The sequence below is a fragment of the Anoplophora glabripennis genome, unplaced genomic scaffold, assembly GCF_000390285.2.
Source record: "Anoplophora glabripennis isolate ALB-LARVAE unplaced genomic scaffold, Agla_2.0 scaffold1159, whole genome shotgun sequence".
Classification (NCBI taxonomy): Eukaryota; Metazoa; Arthropoda; class Insecta; order Coleoptera; family Cerambycidae; genus Anoplophora; species Anoplophora glabripennis.
Window position 1 is genome coordinate 37,798 of NW_019417240.1, and position 24,299 is coordinate 62,096.

Here is a 24,299-nt window from a genome sequence, read left to right on the forward strand (position 1 = left end):
ATGCGATTGCTGATTGATTGAATAGAATGTCATGAAGAATTACACCAATCACAACCGATGAACCAGAATAATATGTTTTAATGTATTTTTGATCTTATTGTTTTTATTTTACCGAAATTTATTTGCCAGCGTGAAGGAAATAAAATTACCATTCCAGACAAAATTACTGGTCACGTGGTTTGTAATCATTTATGAATGCATTGAAAAAGTAACAAAATATCTGAAATATTAATAAAAAATATGTAGAGTCCATTTAGTGACAGAATCACAGTCTTATCCTTGGAGAGATCTTATAGGAATGTCAATGAGACTGAAACAGGCGCATTTTAAAATTGGTGACACATCAAAAAAATGTGGTACATGAAAGTATGGCTATTAAAAATGTTTAAATCATTTAAAACTGTTTTCCTTCTAGAAATGTCTTCATATTCTGATTAAATGTTTCTTTTATGTTGTTTTATGACCTTTCTAAGATGTTTTCATGTTGCTAATTAATTTTAATAATAATAATTTTTAATAGATTTATTATATTGTAATATTTTTAATTACAAAAAATATCAATATACTTTTCATTTTCATTAGAAGCTTTATATACAGGGTGTTCCTAAGTGTCGCAACGGAAAACTGTAAATTCCTCTTGAAAGAGAAATCATTTTTCCCTCTTCCATTTTTCTCTTTGGACTTTTGTTTTCGGGATACGGGGTGGCAAAACTTTTTTTTTTTTTAGTTTTTTGCCAATATCTTAGGAACCGTTTGAACTACAGAACTGAGATTTTGTACACACATTACCACTATTAATAGCTACTTTTTCGCACCCTTCTCGAATTTATTGGACATGCCAGTGGTGGATATTTTAGGGTACTGTAAGGGTTTTTTCCCCCCTAACTTTTACGCCGCTGGAAAAATTAACATTTGACAGCAAATTCTGAAACATTAATGAATTTTACACAAAAAGAGTTCTCATGGTTCATTGCTCTAAAGTCGATGAACAAAAACAAATATTTTGCTAACATTTCGAAAATCTTTTGTAATTCAAAAAATAGGTAGTAACAATTAACAATTTTAACGAAATTTAACAACAGATAGGATTTTAACTTAAAAAACTGAAAAATATTTTTTTTATCACTTTAGCAACTAAAATTTATAAAAACTGTTCAAAATTACGTCCGTTGGCTTGAGTGCACACATTACATCGTCAGATCATGTTTCTATTAACGTTGTTCATAATTCGATGGGTATTTCTAATTTTTTCCACTGTGGCTTCAACCCTAACGGTCAGTTCTTCAACCATATTGACAGAGGTTTCATAGACAATGCTTTTCATGTGACTCCATAAGAAATAATCAAGTGGGGATAAATCCACCGACCGGGCAACCCGTGACTCCACACGTTGACATGGCGTGTTTATAAAGCACGAGCAATTCCTCGGGTACTTGCTCTTGGATTTTCTTCAACCAGATGAAGTACATCTTCTTCAAACTGTGGGACCCTATGGTTTCTTTGCTGCCCGCAGTTTCCTTTATTAGGTTTAAAACTTCCGGTTTCCCTCAGGTGTCTCTCAGTTCGAGGAAATATTCGGTCAGACGGAGTTCGACGATTTGGAAAACGCAGCGAATACAGGCATTGTGCAGCTCTGCCATTACCGCATGTTTCACCATAAATTTTAATCATGTCGGTGTATTCATTCATTATTAGTAAAAACATCAATTTTTACCACACTTTTAACAATTTTAAATAATTAAAAATTAACACTCAGCAGCATGACATTTAATTAACTTAATATTCTATACTAATAAATTTCCAGATGGAAATTGGTAGATTAATGATTTTACTAACAAATAATCTTAGCTGTGTCCTAGATATTGCGAGTGTAATTCAATGCTGAACGAGGCTTTAGTCTGCAGATTAGTTGTTTCTCACAATATTATTAATCCAAAAAATACTTTAAAAAATCATTTCAATTGGTCAAGAATATACTTTTTTGTTTCTACCGTACAGGTCACTAATTTCAAAAAGTGCCTTTCTAGTACATGATTTTTATCCATTTTACTGTAATATGTACACAAAATAATGACCTTATTCTTCACTTGTAGGTACTATTGCTTTATCAAATGTGGTCGATGAAACTGAACGTCTTCTACAGAAGTCACCAGTAAGAAACATAATGACCACGAATTCATGGACAATGTATCTTGTATCATTCAACGAATCCGCATTTATCATTCAAAAGGACAATCAAACTGTCCTTGAATACAAAAGTCAAAAACCATTAGTGATATACTGGTTTACCGTTGCCGCAGAATCCGGGTGGGTGACATGGAGTGCGAATTGCGAACCGTTGGACTTAGACGGTTCCCCAAGAGACGGAGGCTGGTCTGCTTGGTCACCCTGGACTTGTACGGTTACATGCGGTGGCGGAGAGGGTTATCGTACGAGAAAATGTTCAAATCCTCATCCAAATATTTTTGGGAAACTTTGCCAAGGTTCACCTACATCCACCGGGAAATGTAACGATTTTCCGTGTGGGGACCTAAGTCCCCAAACTTTGGAAAAAATTCAAGATTACTTGCAGAAAGATAATTACAGCTATGTAATCGATGAAGGTATATAACTCGTCACAAATTTCTTTAAATATTAACAAGGAAGTATTTTTAGGCAGTTCGTTGCTGTTGAAAAACAATCGACAGTTGTTAAAAATTGTTTCGAAGGAGTCCCCTAATGCTTATTACGAGTGGACGTTAAATGGAATTTTTATAAAACAAGACCCGAACCATGTAATATTCAAGGGCGATAACATCTTAATAGAAAATGCTAATATAAAAGATGCCGGAATTTATGTGTGCATGCTGTTTAGAATAAACAAGAAAAGGGTAGTTTTGCACGTCATATCCGTAGCTGTTATCTCGAAGAATTACGATTATGATACCAGAGCAACGCGATCGCTAATTTTAAACTGCAATTCCGTTATTTTGGGGTATATTTATACTGATCTCAGCTTGAAACTGTTTTTGAATAATGAAGTTTATATTGATCATGGAACCACCACTTTAGCTGCAGTGAATATACACCAGTTCGACTCCTTAAATATGTCCCATACGGGGCACTGGAGATGTGTAGTGGAGCAAAAGGATTTAAAATTGTCTTGGGTTACTAATTACCTCAAAGTGAATGTTAAAAAAGCTCCGAATGTGTATACAAATTTGATGGAAGACAAGTTAACGGCCCCCTTATTTGGATGGTTGAAAACGGACAGAAATGTTTTGGTCGCACTTATCTTTATAGTAGTTTCTGTTGTGTTGTTAGTTATTTCGTTCCTTGTAATTTATTTCAAATTTTGTACATTAAGAAAAAATCCTAAAACTAAAAGGAACAGAAGAAAATTGAAATGAAATAAATGTTGCAAAAAAAAACTATTTGTATTTTCTTCTCCAATATACCATAAAAAATTATGTTGCATTATGGCTAGGAATATCTTATTTTATTTCTTTCTAGGGCAGAGAAAAGAAGGTTTTGGCGGTAAAACGGTGGTTTTTAGGAGTATGTGGAAGGTCACTAAAGGAAAGAAAATTGAGGTGGCCATGAAGATGTTGAAGCAAGAAAATCCCGATAATTATTTAAAGGTATTCGGGAAGTATAATGTATTATTTTAATATTCGTAAATAATCTCAATTTGATTTTTTAAACTAAAAGTTTTTGCAAAAAAAAACAATACAATTTTCTTGAAAACGAAATTGCCTTTGTAGGAGTTTCTAACACTTGCTGGACAATGGGCCTTTCTGCAGTCTAGTGCAATAGTTAGACTTTACGGAATAGCTTTTACCAGCAGTATTTCCATGGTTTTGGAATATTTCCGACTGGGTCCCTTAGATCAATATTTACAGGCAAATCGTGGAATCATGAAAACTGTCGACTTAATAGAAGCTGCTAGTAACTTGGCAGCAGCTTTATGGCACTTGGTATGTATAATTTATTTAGTGTTGCATCGATTATTTTTGTTTAATTATCTATAAGTTAATAAGTAAATTGTGCATAAAAATTGTTAAATATTAGTATAGGTGAGATATAACCTACAAAGAATATGTCATATATTAAATGTCATTGCCACTCAGTGCCTACTGGTACAAAACAATGCTTTCTACTCACTAGCAGAGAGTGACCTACTAATATAGATACTATGAAAGGGGGTACAGAGAAATATGACCTTGAACAAGTCAACCTATTAAAAAAGAATAGACTGTTTTATGGGTCTATTATAATTTCTCAGAGAATAGATATATGTAGTTTGTTTCACATATAACTGAAAAGTGCAGAATAACCTTTATTAACAGCACAAATCTTGCATTTTTCATAAAATAATAAGACAGTATTAATAAAATTTTAAATATATTGGCATTATTAGCTTTGATTTTACTTTTTAAATGACATCTCGTAAAATAAAATTATTATGCACCAATTGAGAAACAAATTTGGTATATTATCTTTAAACTTAATATGTAAACAGAGCTGAGAGTATGTAAACAAAAAAAAAATCAAATAGTATTTTAAATATAAAATAGTATTTTGTAATTAAAATATTTTTGTTATAACCCCAAAAATATTTTGTACTTCAAATACTTTAATAAAGTATTTTGTATTTTAAAAAGTATTTAAAACCTTTTAAAAGTAATTTAAATACACAAAATACCTACCAAAAACAGATACATAAAAATTACGCACCTTCAATTAATTTGTTTTATCATAAGTTGGCTATTATAAGAAAAACTAATAAAAAATTATGAGTGAATTAAATATTCTGCATCTCAGTAATCCAAAATGATTGTTTCCAGATTCAAGTCTCGTTTTTTTTTCATTTTTTGATGATCTTGAAATCAGGCTTGCCTTGCACTTACAATATATTTTTTTTAAGTCACATCTAAAGAGTTTCAGATTTAATATTTCACAAAATATTGTAAATACTGTTAATGAATATTTTCAATATATTTAATATTCAACATACTTAAAATACTATTTTAAATACTAAGTAATTTATATTTAAAATACTTTGCTAAAGAAGTATTTTATTTTTAAGAATGTATGTTAAAATACTTTCGTACTAGTATATTGTAATTTGTATTTTAAATACATTTTGAACGTATTTTGCCCAGCTTTGTATATAACAAAATGTTCATGAAAAATAGTTTAACTGTTAATTCACAGATTAATTTATACCGGTGCGACATCTCATTCAGATCAACAGAACTAAAAGTCAAACTTAGAGCAAGTTATGAATGAATGTTTATTAATGACTAGCTGATCCAACAGATGTTGTCCTGTCTAAACTTCAATAAATATCATTGTGATAAGCACTCAGTTTTTCCCGAATTTTCCAATTTTCCGGCCAACTTTTCCAATTTTTCTTTCCCTAAAAACCTTATTCGGACTACTACGAACATTTAAAAATAAATTAGCCAAATCGGTCCAGCCATTCTCAAGTGATGTGCTTACAAATGAACAGCATTTAATTTTTATTTATATAGATTTTATTCCAATATAACTTATTTAATAAAGAAATTTTCCACGAAACATGGATAAAACTTTGATCAGTATATTTATTAAATTAAAAGATGACAAAGTAAAAATTAACTTATTTTAGTAATTCTGTAAAGAGACTATCAGATTAATTTGAAGAAGAAAAAAGGTGCATATTTATAAATTAATTATGCATTAAATATTTAGGTAACACATTTTATTTTTACTTTGTTACTTTTGTCTATCTTTTATTTAATGCTGTGTTGATTTGTGCTCTTGAAGATGTATTAAATATCCATGATTGTTTATAAATTATTTGTAGGCTGAAAACGATATTGTTCACGGCAATATAAGGTGCCGAAAATTATTAGTGAGCACCCACGACGACAATTCATTTACTGTGAAGTTGGCAGATCCCGGAATCTTCACCCAATATAGCTCATCAGAGTAAGTACTTCTAGCAAAACGTGACTGCATCAAAGTTAATTGTTATAATTTAGGATACATTGGATACCGGTGGAATGCTACTCAAATTTCAATTTTGCCCGACGTTCTATTGAGGCTGACGTTTGGGCTTTTGCTACAACTTTGTGGGAAATGTTTACGTGTGGGGATGACCCAAATGAGAAGGGACTGGAGATAAGGGTAATTTTTTTAGCATTATGTTACTAACATTATTGCTTTTCATACACTTGAAAGGTCATTAAATGTTATTAATTTCCTTGAAATTGTTCAGAATATTCTTAAAGGTCCTTGTTTTTAAACAATATTTAGGCTTACATCAGTGGGAAAAGATTACCACAACCCGAAAAATGTCTGGTGGAGATATATGATATCATGAAGGAGTGTTGGGATATAGACCCTCACAAAAGGAAAAAACCGCAGGCCATCAGTCGAGATATAAACCAAATACTCTACCAGGGTAAGTTAATTAAATGGTTTATGTTCACTAACGTTCAAATTATATTGAGAAATTTTTTCAAGATTACTAATATTTTGAAAATTATTTTAAGCCGAAAATGTCGGATAATTTTCTAAAAATATTCATGACCAAGAAAAAGTTTCCCAGAATAATTTAAGCACGTGTTGAAATTTGATAAGAAAGTTTCACTCGAAAATTTTAAATAAAATTAAAAATCAAACCCGACATTTTGAAGCCGACTCATTGAAATCAAAATGTAAGGAAAGCCATGCTAGCCGCACTCACCTTAACGTTAGATGTGTAGTCACCCTGAACCTTTGTCGAAATTGTATAGTATTTTAAAATGTCTCATATCGGTAAAGAAGATCAATCAATAATACGAAAAGAACACAGTCAGACGTGATATACACACCTCACGATACGCCGTTTGTAACACGTTTCTGTTGCTGTTTTACTGGTTTTAAAACAGAACTTGAAGTAGTCCGGGTGAATTTTTTTTTTTTTTCAGAAATCGGGTCTACCTCGAATTTTATGGGCTTAAAATTAAGTAAAGAGTACACAGAATAAGAACCTAAATTTGTGTATTTGTAAGGGTCGAGCGTCATCTTGTTCATAACAAAAAAATAAAAATTTGCAAAGACTGAAATTGGATGAAACTACAGGAAAAGAGAACTGTTGGGGTGCTCAACAAATACCCGCAATGCGGACCCCAAATTTCAAAATTGCGGCCTATTGCAAAATTATAAAGTCGAAAACACAAACGTGTGTATCTTCTGTCCAAGTCAAGGTATCGAAATTTGGTAAAAAAGGGATCGAAAGGTAATTACATTATCTCGTCTGTGTAAATTTCAGAATTTTAAGTTGCAAAATAAAAAAGTTATTAACAAAAAACAAAAAAAAAAACGGTAAGTAAGCGGTTGAGCGGTAGCCAAGGGAGGGAAGAGCTGTGACATCATAGTGCCCATGCTACGCTCGATTTCTCAAAATTCTTACTTAACAAATGGATTGTGGCACTTAGAAAGCAGCTACCGGGATGCTTTTTTTTAAAATCGATTTATTTTTTTCCGCTCTTTGAGTGGTGTAAACAAAAGTCTGTGAAAGTCATCGTCAGATCCAGAAAAATACATTTTTACCGACTTTTCACATTTTGTTTTGTAATTTCATTATGCTTTTAATATTTTGAAAAGTAAGGTCTTTTTGCGTATTTAAAAACAAAAGTGAATTATTTATTTGAAAAGAAATGATGAATGAATGAAAATTTACCGTGCTCAGAAGAGGTCGACGTATAAAATATCGTCTTAAAATTAACTGTTACACTTATTGCGCAAATTGTGTCTAGAATATTATTGAATGTTACAATATCAACATTACATACATATAAGTATAGCATTTTATAGTATTTAAAAGAACTGTTACATTCAATTCTACCATGTTTATTGCTAGTGAAAGTTTAATTTTTATAAGAATATTAAAAGTAAAATTAATATTTAATGTATAATATATTTTAGACATCGATAAATTTTTCACGTTAATGGTTTACGTTGTAGAGCATGTGACTTGAATGTGGCAAAATGGCAAAATTTATCGAAGTCTAAAATATACTATTCATTAAATATTTATTTTATTTTTAATATTCTTATAAAAATTAAAAAAAGACACGCTGTCTTTAATGAACGTGTACTTGGTCACTTCTTGGTCGAATCTATTTTACAAAATATTAAACAGAACAGCCATAATACCGTTTAAAGAAAAAAAAAATTATCTTTGCTCCTATTGGTTGGATCGAGACACTTTTTTTTTCTTAATTCATGTTTTTTTAAGCACTATTTGATGCAGTTGGTTTGAAATCTGTATATTAAAAAATTGTCGAAATAAGGACCCTAGTTACTGTTCTTTTTTGGTTCTTTGTTAATAATTTTTTTATTTTGCATCTTACAAATCTTAAATTTACACAGACGCGAGATAATGTAATTACCTTTTGATACTTTTTTATCAAATTTCGATACCTTGACTTTAGCAGATTTTGTTTGGTTACTTAGAAGACTTCTCACTAGCGCCATGCATTTCGTCACAGTAAAATCAATCTTAAAACTTGATAGACTGTGTATGTCACAAATATTAAATGACAGAAAAATGTTCAGCGTAATTTCGTCTAGGGTACCACCAAGAGAAAAATTGTACGATAGCTTTTCGTTGCCATGGTAGTAATGTTTTAAAATAACGTCATTTGGTTGGCTACAAAACAGCAATGTGAAATTTTCGTCTATATTTTTCTTGGCATTAACAATTAAATGTAAATTATTTTTATAGTGTTCAACTCAAGACAGAAACATTCGTATGCTAAAATCGGCCCCAAATTCAATGATCTTGGGTCGTCGACAAATAGCCTGCGTTCATCAAGAACTGGTAGGTTTTCATATATTAACCAGAGTCATTTTACTAATTCCCTTTTTATTTTTAGTGTCTACAGTGCTTATAGATAATCTGCGTGACAATGAAATGTCCAGCGAGTCTAGTTATTCGCTAAAAGATTTGAATGATGAATCGTACGATTGGTCACATTTCCTCTCACCGTTAAATCTGTCAACAGCGACTACCTCTCTGGACAGTTTAAATTCCATGCAAAGTGTCCTTGAATTGGACGGAAATTATGATGTTGTTCTGAAAGGTAGAATTGGTCAGGTAAGATTCATATTGGGATTTGCACTTTAACTTATGACATAGTCACGAATTTTCTCATTAATTTTTTTTTTATATGGATTTTTTATATGCATTGCAACTTATAGTTTTAAGTCTTACTAAATGAGTATTTTTATAGGGATTTTATGGGGAAGTATACAGAGCCAGTTTAGAAAGTGTAAATCGCCCAGACGAAAAACCCAGAAAAGTAGCAGTGAAGAAGTTGAAGGCTACGGCGCTTTCATCTTGCATACAAGATTTCGAAAGGGAAATTAATATAATGAAAGTGAGTTGATCTTTTCACAATTAATTTTTTTTACGTTTAATTACAAAATTAAATTTCTAGGCTTTGAACCATCCGAATATTGTGGAAATATTAGGCGTTTTAAGAGAACCAGAAGTATCGCTGGTTATGGAATTTGTACAACATGGATCCCTTCAGAGCTATCTGAAAATAAACAAAGAGAAGTTAGAAGATGGGCAACTTTTAAAATATGCCTTAGACATAGCGAAGGTAATGTTTAATATTTCTAATCCTAAATAGATTGCAATATTTTTTTAATTACGCAACATTATCTTGTAGCACATTTAAAATACTGATCATTCGACACAGACTAAATAAAAAAATTAGATCATGCAAAAATGCCCAGTACGGCAGCTGTAACAGTTAATTTATTCTGTCTAATTGACTTCCATTTATGTGAACTTCAGTAGTGCTGGCAAAAACCGGAAAAAAGTGAAACCGGTTAACCGGGTTCCGTAAAAACCGATTTCAGATAAAACCGGTTAGTCGAATAGTTGCTAAAACCGGTTATTCGAATAACCCGTTACTTGAATCGCCAAAACCGGATATCTGAANACAAAAAATTCTCATTTTTTGTCGTACTATCATCCCCTTTATTTACGGGAGGTCTTTCTGAAACACCCTGTATATATTTTCCGTTTTATTCTTGTAATTAATTGTAAATCTCTTATGCTCAATTTAGCCAAATAAATATAGAGAAAAGAATTAAACGATTTCAAAAAAGTATGTATGGTGTAAAAAAATTATGCACAAAAGTTTTGGGATTTTCTTTTAGAAAAATAGGAAAATTGATTTATTTAGAAATAATGCATTATGCACTTAGTATTAATTGTCTCAAAAATGACTTCATTTGTTTATAACTTTTAAAGTTTTAAGCATAAAATAAACAGTATTATTTATTTTATTTATTATTATTATTTTATAATTTTTTGCTTTTTATTATTATTTATTTTTTTCTAATTAGTTTATCTATTTTTACTTATTTATTTAAACAGTAAAGCGTCGAAATGTAATTATTAATTCTTTGATTTTTTGCTTTCTTTTAATTTTTATTTTATATTTTTAGGGAATGGATTATTTAGGAACAAAAAATATTGTACACAGAGACCTGGCAGCCAGAAACATATTGGTTGTTGACGATAACCACGTAAAAATTTCTGACTTTGGATTAGCCCAAGTTATGGGAACGAATGACTACTACATATTGAAAACACCGAACCGAGAATTGCCAATAAAATGGTAAACGTTTATTACAAATTGAATTATTCTTAAAACGAAATGTTAATAATTTTAGAAAACAATAATTCATTTTTTAGGTATTCCCCAGAAAGTTTGCGAGATGGAAAATTCTCAGTGCGATCAGATGTTTGGTCGTATGGCGTTACGATGTGTGAAATGTTTAATTATGGGGATGAACCTAATTTGGCGAATATCGACGAAGAAATAGAGGGACAACAGCAGCAAGTTTTACTGAATGCTTTAGAGAAAGGTGCAAGGTAAGACAAATATTCCAAAAATTATATATTTTTTTTAAGAAAACGTTTTGTGGATTATAATCTTACCTCTTCAGTAGAGGTTAAAGTTACTTGTACTATACTTTTTAGAATATTTTATTCATCAAAAAATATTTTCTTACATTTCAATAAAATTATTCAGTTCTATAAGTGTTTGTGCGGTTAATAAAAATATTGGCAGTTCAAATATATTTTTTAACTAGATTTTAAGAACATGCATCAACTTTGTGAAAATTACAAATCTTTTTTTGCAATTTTTTTGTCTAAATTTTTTATAAAAATCATAATTTTTTTTATTTATAATTTAATAATGTCTTTATTCTACGAGGGTGGTCCCAGAAGTACCCGGCCTGACCTAGAGATGGCGGTAGTTGTTTGAAAAATATCACTGTATTAGAAAATACACAATCTATAAAGCATATGTTTTAAGTTTGAAGACGTCATGTTCTTTAGTATTTGTTTGACAGCCATCAATATTGAACGTTTTCAGTGAATTTGTAAAAATGGAGAAAATTGGTCATTGTCTTGATGAAACAACACTTTCTTCTTAGCCAAGTGCGGCCGTTTTTGCTTGATTTCTTCGCTCAAACGTTGCAATAAGTTCGCATAATACTCGCCCTTGATAGTTTTTCCTTTTTCAAGATAGTCAATGAAAATTATCTCACACGCAGCCCAAAAAACCGACGCCATGACCTTGCCTGCAGATGGAACGATCTTCGCCTTCTTTGGAGCCGGGTCTCCATTTTCAGTCCATTGTTTTGATCGTTCGTTTGTGATGGACCCATGTTTCATCCATCATTATGAAACGGCGCAAAAATTCTGCTTTGTTGCTGTGAAACTTCGCTAAATATCTTCACGACACTGTTTTTGTTTGAGTGTGAGCAAATGTGGCACCCATCTTGCACACAGCTTTCTCATATCCAAATTTTTAGATAATATACGATGTACCGCACTTTTTGAAATGCCTACAACATCTGCTAGCTCGCGCACTTTCAGTCGACGATTGTGCAGTACCGCTTTGTGGATTTTCTTCATCATTTCTGGAGTCGTCACCTCATTTGGTCGACCACTGCGATGTTCGTCTTGGCAGCTCGTACGGCCTCGTTTAAACTCTGCTACCTAATATTTTACTGTTGTAAATTTCTTACATAGTATATCTTATCTATGGTTGTAAACGAAGGAGCAGACTCACCCAGAGTAGAATCTAGTTCAGCTTTTATGTTGGTTGAGCTGAGGCCTTTCAAATAAAAGTATCGTATCACATAACGATGACCAATTTTCTCCATTTTCACAAATTCACTGAAAACGTTCACTATTGATGTGAATTCAGGGACATCTCACGGAGGTGATTATGCAAAAAAATCACAAATCCACAAATTTTTTCATACGAAGCTGCCGATTTCGCCTTGTCTTTCTATAATTTCATTGATTTTTGTAGGTAGATGTAAAATCTTTTACATCCTGAATGTAAAAAAACTTTTACATTCTGTAGACAAAAAACTGTTGTTTTGACACTTTTTAAATATCATGTTAAAGTCAACTTTTAATGGCAGTTTTTGAAAAAAATTAATTTTGTACATTCTTCAGGCTGTTTAATTTGATTTTAATTTTTATTGCTAGGTTTCCGTGTCCTCCCAATTGCCCTAAGGTAGTGTATATCCGAATAATCTATCCTTGTTGGGAGGCAGATCCACACAGTAGACCACCATTTGCGAAATTAGTTTTGGAAATCGAAGATCTGCTTACTCAATAATAATATATCATAAGTATCTGCGATAGAGGACTTATAGATGCATACTACAAAGTTAAACTATATAAGTACAATGACATACTGTATATTAAGGTGTAAGTGAATTGTTTGACTTTTTTAAGTAATTCTTATAACTTACCAGCCGTGCTGGCTCCTAAAGAAATTGTGTCATTCGAGGATATTGTTATTTTTGTAAAGTTTTTAAATTGGATTTTTGGGAATCTCGCGATTTTAAGAGTTACTGTTATTTTTAAATTGCGGTAAAATCGCACATCTGTGTTACCGTTACACTTTATTACTCTGCCTGTTAATTGCAGAAATGGAAAAATATTGTTTTGGTGCATTGTTGTTAAGAAATATGTCTTTGGCAGTAATAATACGAGGGGTACCTTTTATACTTCGGAAATAGAAAATAAAGAGAGAGATTAATCATTATATAGTTGTTACGATCTCAATTGGAGCCCACATAAAAACATTTAACTCATCAATTCTACGGAATCCATAGACGTCCAGAAAAATTTAGCTCTATCACGTCTAGATATACTATATTCCGAGCTATATTACCATATAATTACCATACGATTGTCAAGTTTTTTATCGCATTGTAATAAAGCATGTTCTAGAATATCTAAAGATTTATAATTATAATCAGGATAATCACTTAATTTATCTCGAATCATGTTTAAAGTAGGAACTTTATTTTCTTTATACATATTATAAATTGTGCGCCGCATTACATCTGGTAAAATCGTCAATTTTCTTTAATTTTGTATTTTTCCGTTTCCTCTTTGTACCGTGATCAATCCGTCTTTAATTACGTGATAAATTGTCGTTTTTGATATCTTAGTTAATTTGTTAATATGTTTCCTAACTTTTTATCACATTGTTCACTATTTTCAATTTTCAAACATTCATATATATTTAATATAATACGTTCACTTTTTACGTGTAAATCTTTGTTTTTAAACTCTGACTTTGTTTCGATACTTTCGACCGGTTCTCTATTTGGGGATTTTCTCGAGTTATTTCGTTATCCTCCGCTTCAAAGAGTCTTCAGAGAGCCACACTAAATTACTAGATGATTACATATAACATTTATTTTAATAACTATTACCCTTTACTGGTTACGATATGAACAAATAATAATGTCAAGTAATAAATAATAATACGTATTATTCCAACAACATACCCCGCCAAGCAATGCTCTACACTGCACTGGCAAAGCGGCAAAGCTAAGTGAACCCGTGTACCATACAAAAAAATTATTTACGACCTAGTGGACCAATACAGGTTTGCTTTGTTGACCAGCACGCTGCCGTCAATTCTACATTAGGCGGACTAGTTTACCAATACCGGACTCGCCGAATTACTATTCGAGTATAAGTTACGAGACACATCATGGTCACAGCATAGGAAGAAATTTCAAGAGAAGTGCATACGGTCCCGTGCTTTAAGATTTACAGGTTCCAATTGACATCGTAACAACTATATATATATATATATATAAAATATTCTCCATAAAGATGGATACACTTTTCAATACATTTGAACCACTTTTCAAAGCACTTTTTCCATTCCGATTGAGGTACTTATTAAACATGCATTTTGAACAGTCAAATCAGAGCTATACGGTGAATGACTCGTCAAGTCGACTTTCAGTTTTCAAAAAGTCTCTTATTTGAGCCGATTTGTAAGAGCTTGCATTGTCCTGTTGGAGAATGATGTGTCTTCGGCAGTTAGTTTCCTTCGTAGTAAAACTGTCTTAAGATGGATTTTGCTACATTAATAATAATATATTTGTTATACATCACAACATATCAAAACGGAATGTTTTCCTTGCCCAAATATTAATAGACATTGTATATGGGCGCTTCAATTATTTGTAGTACCAAAAGTTGTTTTATCTTCAATAATGTTTAGGGTGACCTTCCGCTTTATACTTTTTTTAACTGTGTAATTAAATAAAATTTTTCGAATAACTTTTTAAATAACTCAAAAATAAGATAAATAGAAAGTTAATTCTTTTTTATAGTCCTGATCTGTCTACATGTGGACGATACGAGATATTATGCGTGTAATTCAAGGCTGGACAGGGTTGTTGTTCGCAGAGTAGTGGTTTGTAACTAAGATAAATGTGTATGGATAATTTTTTTAAAAACTTTTGAAACTATATACATATACTTTTTTAGTTATTTAAAAAGTCATTTGAAAAATTTATGTTTACTGCATTTATATGTACATGGTTGAAAAACAGTCATAAATTGGAAATCACCCTGTATACATATAGCACAGGAAATGGCCAAACTGTAAATTAGTTAATTTCTTATATATTTTTTTTATAATACTGCCATATTTTGCACACGAGTTATGGGAAAATTACTAATTTTAGTCTTGTTCATTCTAAAAGCTGATTCGAGGATTTGTGAATATTTCGTCCATCAATTGAAAAACTTTGCCTAATATTTCAAGATCCAATACAGAGTTTTGAAAAAATTGTATTTGATAATGTTAAAACATAATCCACATTTATTGCTGTGGTAATATTCGTTTGTTATTGCAACTGACGATGGAAATAAATTTGTCCATTTGATAGGAGATATTGTAAAAATATCTATGTAACTCGGAATTGTCTTAGATTTGCGATTACACTGCTTACTTTTGAGCAATTGAAAGGAGCTGGCTACGTACAAACTGAAAATGGGTAAATTTTGCCTTTTCATTGTTGCTGCTGAAATAATATACATTTATTTCATTAGGTATTATATAAAATTATATTCAATTATTGAAGTTATGCATATATCAGGGAGTACTAAATATTTCTATATGACTTAGATCCTTGGATTACTCCTTTAATTTAAATGTACAAATATACTATTAAATATTGTTATATTGTTATAAGATGTTGAATTGGAAACTATGTATCATTGCATATCTGGCAACGAATACCTATTTTATTGTGCTGTTATTACATATTGTAAATAATTGTATATTTTCTTGTATGTGCACGTTTTTGCTCAATTTCTGAACAATTTTCTTGTGCCATTATAACATGTGCTGATATTTTTATAAAAAAAAAGTAATAAAAAATATTTATGGTGTATTTTGTTTTCTCTATGATTTTACCCCATAGAAATTTTCAGACTAATGGTAAGTATCTGTACTATTTTGTATCTCACAAAACATTCAATTACCTATCCCACAATTAAAGTTTTCAAGAAATTTCCATCTCTTACTATGACACAGTTGGCTGTGAGATGGAATGTTCAAAACTGTGTCCTGAAAAAAAACCTCTCATAATCTTGTCCTATCACTTGGAATTTGAATAAGGTTTGTCTACTCTACAGGCTGAAAAAATAAAGTATGTACATATTTTGTTGCATATACAGGGTGTTTATTAAGTACTTATACAAACTTTAATGGGCGAATCTTTGACTAATTTTAAGATAAAAAGTTCATATTACCATGGGGGTCCGCAACAGTTGGTTCTTCAGATATAGAGTGTCCCAAAAAAAATTGTTTGATATTTTGATTCAAGACCCATCTTTATCTTAAAATTAGTCAAAGATTCTTCCATTAAAGTTTGTATAAGTAGTTAATAAACACCCTGTATGTACATACAAATGTGTTGGACAAAACGAGAGGTACTTATTTAGTTATTAGACGAAGAAAACAGCTGCAGGAATTCTTTTTCCTAATAATAATGTAATGTTTAACTCCCTTTATTTGTCATTTATAGAGTTTGACACTTTGATGTGTAAATAAGACGTCGAAATAATAATAATAATATTTATTTCAGAGAAGATAAAGCTACACTGTAACAGACCATTAATTGTATCTACACCAAAAATGAAATATTGTCAGTATTGTAAACTAAAGAATACCTACCTAAAAACTATTTTAACAAATAATCATTTAAACTATATGGTTCTAATTCTACTAACATTTTTTTAATCACCTTAAATTTATGAAATCCTTTAATATTTTTTATACTTTCCAGAAGTTTATTATAAAGTTTAATAAATAGTGGGAACCCTGGGGATAATACTGATTTGTGGTTCGATGCGTTCGTTAGTTCATCTTATAAGAAGTTATAAGTTAAATACTACATCTAAAGAAATTTTTGAATGTCTCAAATTGCATATATCAAATTAATAAATTTATTAAACGCTCTCCTAACTTGTGCTGTGTGGTTCTTACCATTGTATGACATATTGAAAAGTAAAATATATAAAAGAAATGGACTCTTACAGCTGCCATACTGGGTAGTTTTATTGTATACTATTTTTTTTGTTCAGTATGTGGTAATATTCTGATGTATGTGGTCAATGATATACAATTTCTATTATTTTGGAGTGAATATATACAACTTTCATCAAATGCATCACTTAAAAGTAGAAACTGATAGTGATATTAATATGCAGCCAAACAAGTTGAAAAAAACTGCAAACAAAACTAGAAATAGGAAAAGTAATAAAATAGGACATTATTATTTTAGCACACATTCTAAAGCCAGCCAAAATTAAATATGTTCCATTTTTTCTTTTTGGTTATTTTACATAGGCCTATTTCTACTACTATAACTAAACACGGGTAGGGAACTTTTGCTTACCTAACATTGCTTACAGAAAGGACCTACAGTTTTACATTGTTTTTAAAGAATCATCGCTAAGTGTTTTCAGCTACCCAAGCCATCATCGGAGTTAATCGCTGTTCTTACGGGGTCACTTCAATAATTTTTGCCACTAAAGTCACTGACTTGGTCAAAAAGTAATTTTTAGGTTACTTTTTCAAATTACAGAACAATTTGTACAAAGTACATGAAACTGAGGTTTTCTCATTTAAAAATATAAGAATTTCGTCTATTTAAATGCATAATATCCCAAAAACATTTTTGAAGTGGCTGGCCATTTTGGTAATGCACATACAGTACAATCTCACTAATCCGGCACCATTAAAAACCTAAGAAGAATAAAAAAAAAATAAATGGGAAGTTCTAGATTATTCTGTAGCAAAGCTGGGCAAAATACTTTCAAAATGTACTTTAATAAAGTATTTGAAATACTTTTGTATTTTTACTTTAATGAAGTATTTGAAATACAAAGTATTTCTGGAGTTATAACAAAAGTATTACAAAATAGAGAATACTGTTTTATATTTAAAATACTATTTGGTATTTTTTTTTTTGTCAAAATACACCCAGCTCTGTTCTGTTGCTAAATTAATAAGACTTGCAGACCAGCTTCAGATGTTTGGGTTTTCGAGACAAAAATTTTACGACAAATCTGTAAAAACTTGGTGTGCACTGGATAAAATTAGTTTATCTTGAAAATAATACATTTTATGGATTTGAAACAAGTGAACATCTTTTTCAGTAAGGTTGTAGATTCTAAATCTGGCAACTTTTTTTTTATTTTAGTCAGTTTAATTTTTTTTTTATCTTCAACATTATTTTTCATGACATTAAAACAACGGTCAATAAATTTTTATTTGAACTATTGACTACTGCCATTAATTTTCATCGTAGTATCTAGTGGTGAAATTTGGTCCATTACATTGGTTATTGTAATATACATTATTTTTAAAATAAAGGTTGCTAATATCAAGTACTTTGTATTCACTTACATTGGAAAAATCACATATTTCAAATTTTTTGGTCACACTTAATATTTTTAGTCACGTCTGTAATTTTTACACACTGTACAGGGTGATTCACAACTTATCCCAAACAATTTGGGAATGGATGCGGCATGAGAAATGGAGTCAATATCATAATAAAATTTTTTGTAAAATCCTTATAGATTCCGAGAAAAAAATTATTGAAGTTATACCTTCAACCATTACACCATCACACTGTAGTCTTTAGTCATTTGTAATACGCGTGGAGAGCCACATGGCCTCAGCAACTCCGAATACTGAAATCCGATTTTACAGTCGTCGTTGCCATAGTGTTTACAGTAGCTTTTTAGTAGTTAGTAGTGTTAGTAGTTAGTGTCAAAAATGGCTTGTGTGTATAGCAACTTGGAGTAGATGGATTCGTTTTAATTTATCGTGAAGCATTTGTGTTATATGTTATTTCGTAGACACAGAGTAAAACAGACACAAATATATTAACAAGTTGGACAAAATTTTGAACAGCTGTTGTACCATCAGGTATGTCAAATTATTTTATTATTTAAAACCGTAAATTAATTTTATTAATTAATAATAACAATAGCGGCAAAATCAGTTGAATTTGCCGATATAAAATAGATGCTATAAAATTCTATTTATTCCTTTCCTTGCGAAATTGTTTCAAATTTTTTTCCATTTTTATCACTGCCGCCATGACGGACCCATTGTGCCAGGTCAGGTTTTACAGTGGACCAGTTTCAAGTGCTTTGCAGAAGTGTATTCTTAAATCATTTTTGAACTGCCCTTTTGATTTTTTTTACAAAATTGTATTTGTAAATCCCCTGTACATCCTGATTTTTTTTTGGATAAGTTCTGAAGCACCCTGTATAAAAATACTCACTCACTCTCAAATTTTCCTACCAACAGTAATACATATTGTAGCCATATTAACGGGTTTGAATAAATAAAACCACAAAATGATTGTAATAATATAACAATTTATTCTTGTAAATACATAGTAGATACGTTGAACAATTAGGCTAATAATGGAATATTGAGAATGTCTTTAAACTATTTTGTACCATATGCCTGAAAAAAAAAAAAAAAAACGAAGGAGGTGTTCCACTGAAAGAATAAGTACAACTAATATAGCATATTCGATACAAACGCCTCATTTTTTTTTTAAAGTTACTATTTAATAGTTACCATTTACAATACTGAACTGCAAAGAAAATTTAGCCACATGTGCAGTACATACACTATAATTTTTAACGCTTCACGTAATATGTATATACTTTACTTGATGAGGAAAGCGGAGGTAAAAAGCCTTATCTATTGCAACGACTGAACTTTTAATTTGTCGAAATAATGCAGTAAACCCTGCAGTCTCCTTTTAACTTTCTTTTGATCGTCTACCGTGCATCCCAGTAGGGCCGATTCGAATCTTTTGTCCATAATGCCCTGCACCATATTCGAGGAACAAGCGTTCATATAACTAATACACTTCGCCTTTGCCGTTTCCGGATCGGACTTTAACGCTATCACAAGGCCGTCGATGAGGTGGTTCACTTGGAACAGGGCTTCTTCTTGCATTTGATCACGTTGAGTAAGTACCTTAACCTCAACAGTCAGACACCGACTCATTATCCTATCGGCGTATCTGTGGATATCGTCCCTGTCATCTAGAAAAGTATCTACAATACATATTTTTGTTAAGGTTAAGCTATCATTATATAAAATGTGTAATATCGTAACTGATAATTGTAACAATGGTTGATTTATAAAATGTGTGAGCTATTTAAACTTGTAAGTTGACTATTAATACATATTATCACATGTTTGAAAAGATGAGATGAGTTTTTTTAATCAAAACCGGAGGATTTCTACAGAAGAGGCATCGAGAAACCTGTTGGAACGTTGGGAAGAGGTCATAAATAACAATGGAGAATACATCACTGATTAGCATATTGGTAATTGTAGAGTTAAAAATAAAATATCCTAAATATGAAACAAAAAAACGGACATTTACTTATTCTCAACCCAATAATGTACAGGTCAGGTTTAATGTCTGACCGAATAATTTAAAAAATACAGGGTTTTCCAAGAGTGTCAAGGGTTTTTTTTCAGAAAACTAGTAACTTTTTAACTAATGACATTGTTGGAAACATTTATTCTGCAGGCTACATACCCCATTGAATTTTGAGTAATGGCGAGATATAACCTACATGGTATGTCAATAGAGCAGACTTAAACCCCACGCCTTAGTTGAGGACAACATAATTTCTCATGGTGATTTAAAATCCAATTTATAATATAAATTTAATGAAAATATATATGAATATTTATTTTTAGGTACTATACATGACATGACTATACTGTACAACTTTACCTGAAATTTTGGAGGGTTGTAATAATAAATTGTAGATACTGCGAAAACATGACTAGTGTCGCATTAGGCAAAACTTTTTAATTAACAATATTGTGGGAAGCAACTATTTTGCAGGCTCCATATCCCATCCAGCATTGTACTGCAGCTTCTGAAAGCTACTTTTGTACTTTATTGTAGGTTGTGACAATGACATGACATGATAACAGTTTAGTTTTGATATTTAAATGATCAAACGTACAAAAATATTGAAAAGAGACAAGCAACAGTTTTAGCCCAACACAAAAATAAATGGTAAAAAATAGTTTTTGAATTAACCAATTAGGCTTTCCCAAAAAAAGGTTGCCGAGATAAAGCTACTATGTAATGTAACCTAACACTCCCAATATTTAGTAAACTATTAAAATCAGTAGGCTTTGATTTAACAATGACATTTAATATATGACATAATATACTTTGTAGGTTATTTCTCACCGATAGTTAAGTAAATTCAAAATAACTAAAATTATTTGTTCTACAAAAACGGTTCATGGATATTACAATTTTTTAATAGAAGTTAGTTGTTGAAATAGAAATTTTAAATTTTCTAGAGGTACACTTCCTAAAAAATATCAAAACTATGCCAATGGTTTTTTAAACTTCTTTCAACTGAAAAAGTCTTCCAATTAAAACCTGGACCACCCTTATAATTACAAGACTTTCCAGAATTAATATATTTTTTGAATATATTTTTATACTAATATTAAATGTAATTATATTATATATACATAAATCGTTCAGCAACAAATTTAATACATTATGTGCAACTTATGTACTTACTTTCTTCTAACTCGTACATTAAATCTGCATTTCGAACAGAATCTAATGTCGAAAGTAATGCATCCCTATCTTCTTCTAACTGGCTTGCACCCTTCCTAAGTTTCTCTACGTGATTCTCTAATAAATCTAGAAGTTCCAAAAATCGTTCTTTTGGTGATTTAGTACTCATTATGTCATTTTCGTCAATCTTCGGAAGAGTTTGTAGCACCAATGCTGTTGAGATGCCTAGAATATATGTTATGATTAATACAAATTTTATTATAGGTACACTATATTGAAATTAGTGATGTTATTTAGATTATAACCTAATTAATAAAAACATTGAAGTGTATTTAAAATTATGACGATAAAAATATTGAAATCTATTTCATACAAAACAAAAATAATTTAAAGCAAATGTGAATTTTGAATATTTTACCACCGAAGTCTAGTATTCTTCTGTATTCGTAAGAATTAATTAGAAAAGTGCAAAAAATAAATAATATCTGTCAAAGAACCCCGTAAAACTAAAACTAAGAACGACGAGAATTGTTTATATATCAGGATACGATACGAAACACTTAAAATAACAACAATTTTCTAGAAAAATAACGATGTTTTTAAGTGACACTTACATAACCTGTAAAATAAGTAAACAATTACCTGTGGAAGTACCGGGCATCGGATCCACATCCATTCCGATAAAGTTTTCCTCGTAGGAAGCCAGTTTGAATGGTTTATTTTCTTTCAAAAATACAAAAATATTGATTTCTTTTAGTTGTTACTCCCAAATTCTAGAAACCAATCTAGACTACAGTAGAGAACTTGACAGTCAACAAATGACGCTTGAGTGCAAGAGTGCCCGAGCCCGACCATTCACATTCGACCTCGACCAACCTCTTTTGAAACTTGTGAACAAGAACTTCCTATTCTTGTATATTCCATTTTAATGAGCAATCTACACATATGGACCCTACCAAATCGTGACTCAGAAATGTGAAATATGCCAAATTTATTACGCAAATACAGTTTATAACCCTAAAAAAACGCGAAAAAGATTGACGTCTTTGTATTTTTGCTCGTGGTAGGTATACGCATGCGCTTGTGTAGATTGTATGTCTATTTCTATTATGCTTTAATATTTTTGAAATTTTTAAAAATAAGGCAAAAGTACCAGCATCAACAATAATTCAATAGTCATCCCATATTATATATAATTATTTCTCAAATGTCATGTTGATTGTTCTTATAGATACAGATAAGTAAGTATTTATAGTAGGTATACTAAATAATCGTCCAAATTACTCTAAACATTTTCTCCACCTTTAGGAAATATTAAGAATAATATACGACGCGTGGTGAATAAATGGTCTAATAATAGAAAACTTAACATTTATTTATTTATTTACAATTTTGGAATTTGAAATTGTGATTAAATGACATCCATAAATAGGATTATACTAATTTGAAAATTACGTTTTTTACTAGTTTAAGTTATTATAATATTTCATGGATTTCTTGAACAATTTATAGAAAAAGCAGGAATAGTGTAAACAATTTTCCTAAACTTGATAGACCCATTTTTAAGTTTGTTGAATTTTGTCTAAAATTTAATTGGAGTGAAGAGAGAGACGTTTTATCATCCCGGTCACTTCATAGTCGATAATATACTTCTGTAATCTTTTTGAGTGTCAAATTTTAATAATTAATATCCTCTAAGACACTTATACTATTTTCATTATACTTATGACACTACATAAGGTTATACATTATTTCTAGAAATTTAAAAAAATACAGGGTGATTCACAACTTATCCAAAAATATTTGGTAATAGATGTCAAAAGTGGAATCAATACCGAAAAAAAAAATTTGTAAAATCCTTATAGTTGCCGAGAAAGAAAATATTGAAGTTGTACTATTTTCAACCTTTACATCGCTAGGCTATTGTAGTCTCTATAGCGTCATTCGCCCACGTACCCCTAGGCGATTCCGAATACTAAAATCCGATTTTAGTATTATCGTTGTTCCGATAGTGTTTACATTAGTTTTTCAACTGTCAAAAATGGCTTACGTGTATAGCACAACTCGGAGTTGATGGATATCGTTTTAATTTATGGTGAAGCAAGACAGCATTTGTGTTAGTTCGTAAAAATTTGATAAGATGGGCCCAAATGTGTGTACACGTCAGTGGACAAAATTTTGAACATACTATTTTATTAATTTAAGACCACAAATTAATTTTACTAATTAATAATAACAATAGCGACAGAAACAATCGAATTAGCTGAATATTTTTTTTTGAAACGATTCTTCAATTTTTTGTTCGTTCATCTTTGATTACACTTTGCCGCCGTGCCGGTCGCTGACTGCTTGCTTTGCCTCGCGTAAGGTCAGGTTTTACAGTGTACTAGTTTCCAGTCCAGTGTAAAAGTGTATTTTTAAATCATTTTCGAATTGCCCTTTTTAATTTTTTTTACAATATTGTATTTGTAAGAGTCCCCCGGATATTAAAATATATTTTTTAGAAGTTTTGAATCACCCTACACAGTGTACAGGCTGGTCCATTTTCGATGGGAATTCAGGGTATTTCAGAAACTACTAAAGAAAGATATGATCAATCTGACATGACGTTCTCGAGCTCGATTTTCATGGTAAACTCGACTGTCAAATCAGAAATTTGCTATATATCTTCATTTATTTCTGAGTTACAGGGCGTTTCTTGTTATTGTCACATTTTTGAACATGTCTATATCAGCTGTTAAATAAGTTAGAGTTAAAGTGAAAACTGCTCAAGACTAATTGTTTGGCGTAGAATTGAATGCCAATAT

The 24,299-nt window shown here is 30.8% G+C and overlaps 2 protein-coding genes across 3 annotated transcripts in view; one reads left to right on the plus strand and one right to left on the minus strand.

The window, feature by feature from the left end:
- Window positions 1-13,153, plus strand: part of LOC108914112 (tyrosine-protein kinase hopscotch) — a 29,615-nt gene extending 16,462 nt beyond the window's left edge. The window contains exons 7-18 of the mRNA XM_018719828.1: window positions 3,493-3,620; window positions 3,744-3,956; window positions 5,831-5,955; window positions 6,009-6,153; window positions 6,283-6,430; window positions 8,741-8,836; window positions 8,892-9,112; window positions 9,249-9,395; window positions 9,456-9,623; window positions 10,480-10,652; window positions 10,730-10,909; window positions 12,548-13,153. Of these exons, the coding sequence (XP_018575344.1) occupies window positions 3,493-3,620; window positions 3,744-3,956; window positions 5,831-5,955; window positions 6,009-6,153; window positions 6,283-6,430; window positions 8,741-8,836; window positions 8,892-9,112; window positions 9,249-9,395; window positions 9,456-9,623; window positions 10,480-10,652; window positions 10,730-10,909; window positions 12,548-12,680 (1,877 nt within the window). The 3' untranslated portion in view covers window positions 12,681-13,153. The remainder of the gene's footprint in view (window positions 1-3,492; window positions 3,621-3,743; window positions 3,957-5,830; window positions 5,956-6,008; window positions 6,154-6,282; window positions 6,431-8,740; window positions 8,837-8,891; window positions 9,113-9,248; window positions 9,396-9,455; window positions 9,624-10,479; window positions 10,653-10,729; window positions 10,910-12,547) is intronic.
- Window positions 13,154-19,265: 6,112 nt separating this feature from the next.
- Window positions 19,266-22,528, minus strand: LOC108914107 (BAG family molecular chaperone regulator 2). Of its 2 annotated transcripts, none has more exons than XM_018719821.2 (3): window positions 22,135-22,528; window positions 21,493-21,717; window positions 19,266-19,981 (listed from the first exon to the last, which is right to left on the minus strand). In XM_018719821.2, the coding sequence occupies exons 1-3, from the start codon at window positions 22,166-22,168 to the stop codon at window positions 19,620-19,622; spliced, it is 621 nt and encodes a 206-aa protein (XP_018575337.1). In that variant the 5' UTR covers window positions 22,169-22,528; the 3' UTR covers window positions 19,266-19,619. The 2 variants fall into 2 exon arrangements, with proteins under 2 accessions (XP_018575337.1, XP_018575338.1); XM_018719822.2 differs by having other exon boundaries at window positions 19,266-19,969; window positions 22,135-22,526.
- Window positions 22,529-24,299: the final 1,771 nt, after the last annotated feature.

Bases quoted from the DNA above. Each gene is read 5' to 3' on its own strand.
- LOC108914107 (XM_018719821.2), bottom strand. From the start codon at position 22,168: ATGGATGTGGATCCGATGCCCGGTACTTCCACAG. The intron at 21,718-22,134 runs GTAATTGTTTAC...CATATATTCTAG, and splicing joins GATGCCCGGTACTTCCACAG to GCATCTCAACAGCATTGGTG. The intron at 19,982-21,492 runs GTAAGTACATAA...TATGTATTGTAG, and splicing joins AATGTACGAGTTAGAAGAAA to ATACTTTTCTAGATGACAGG.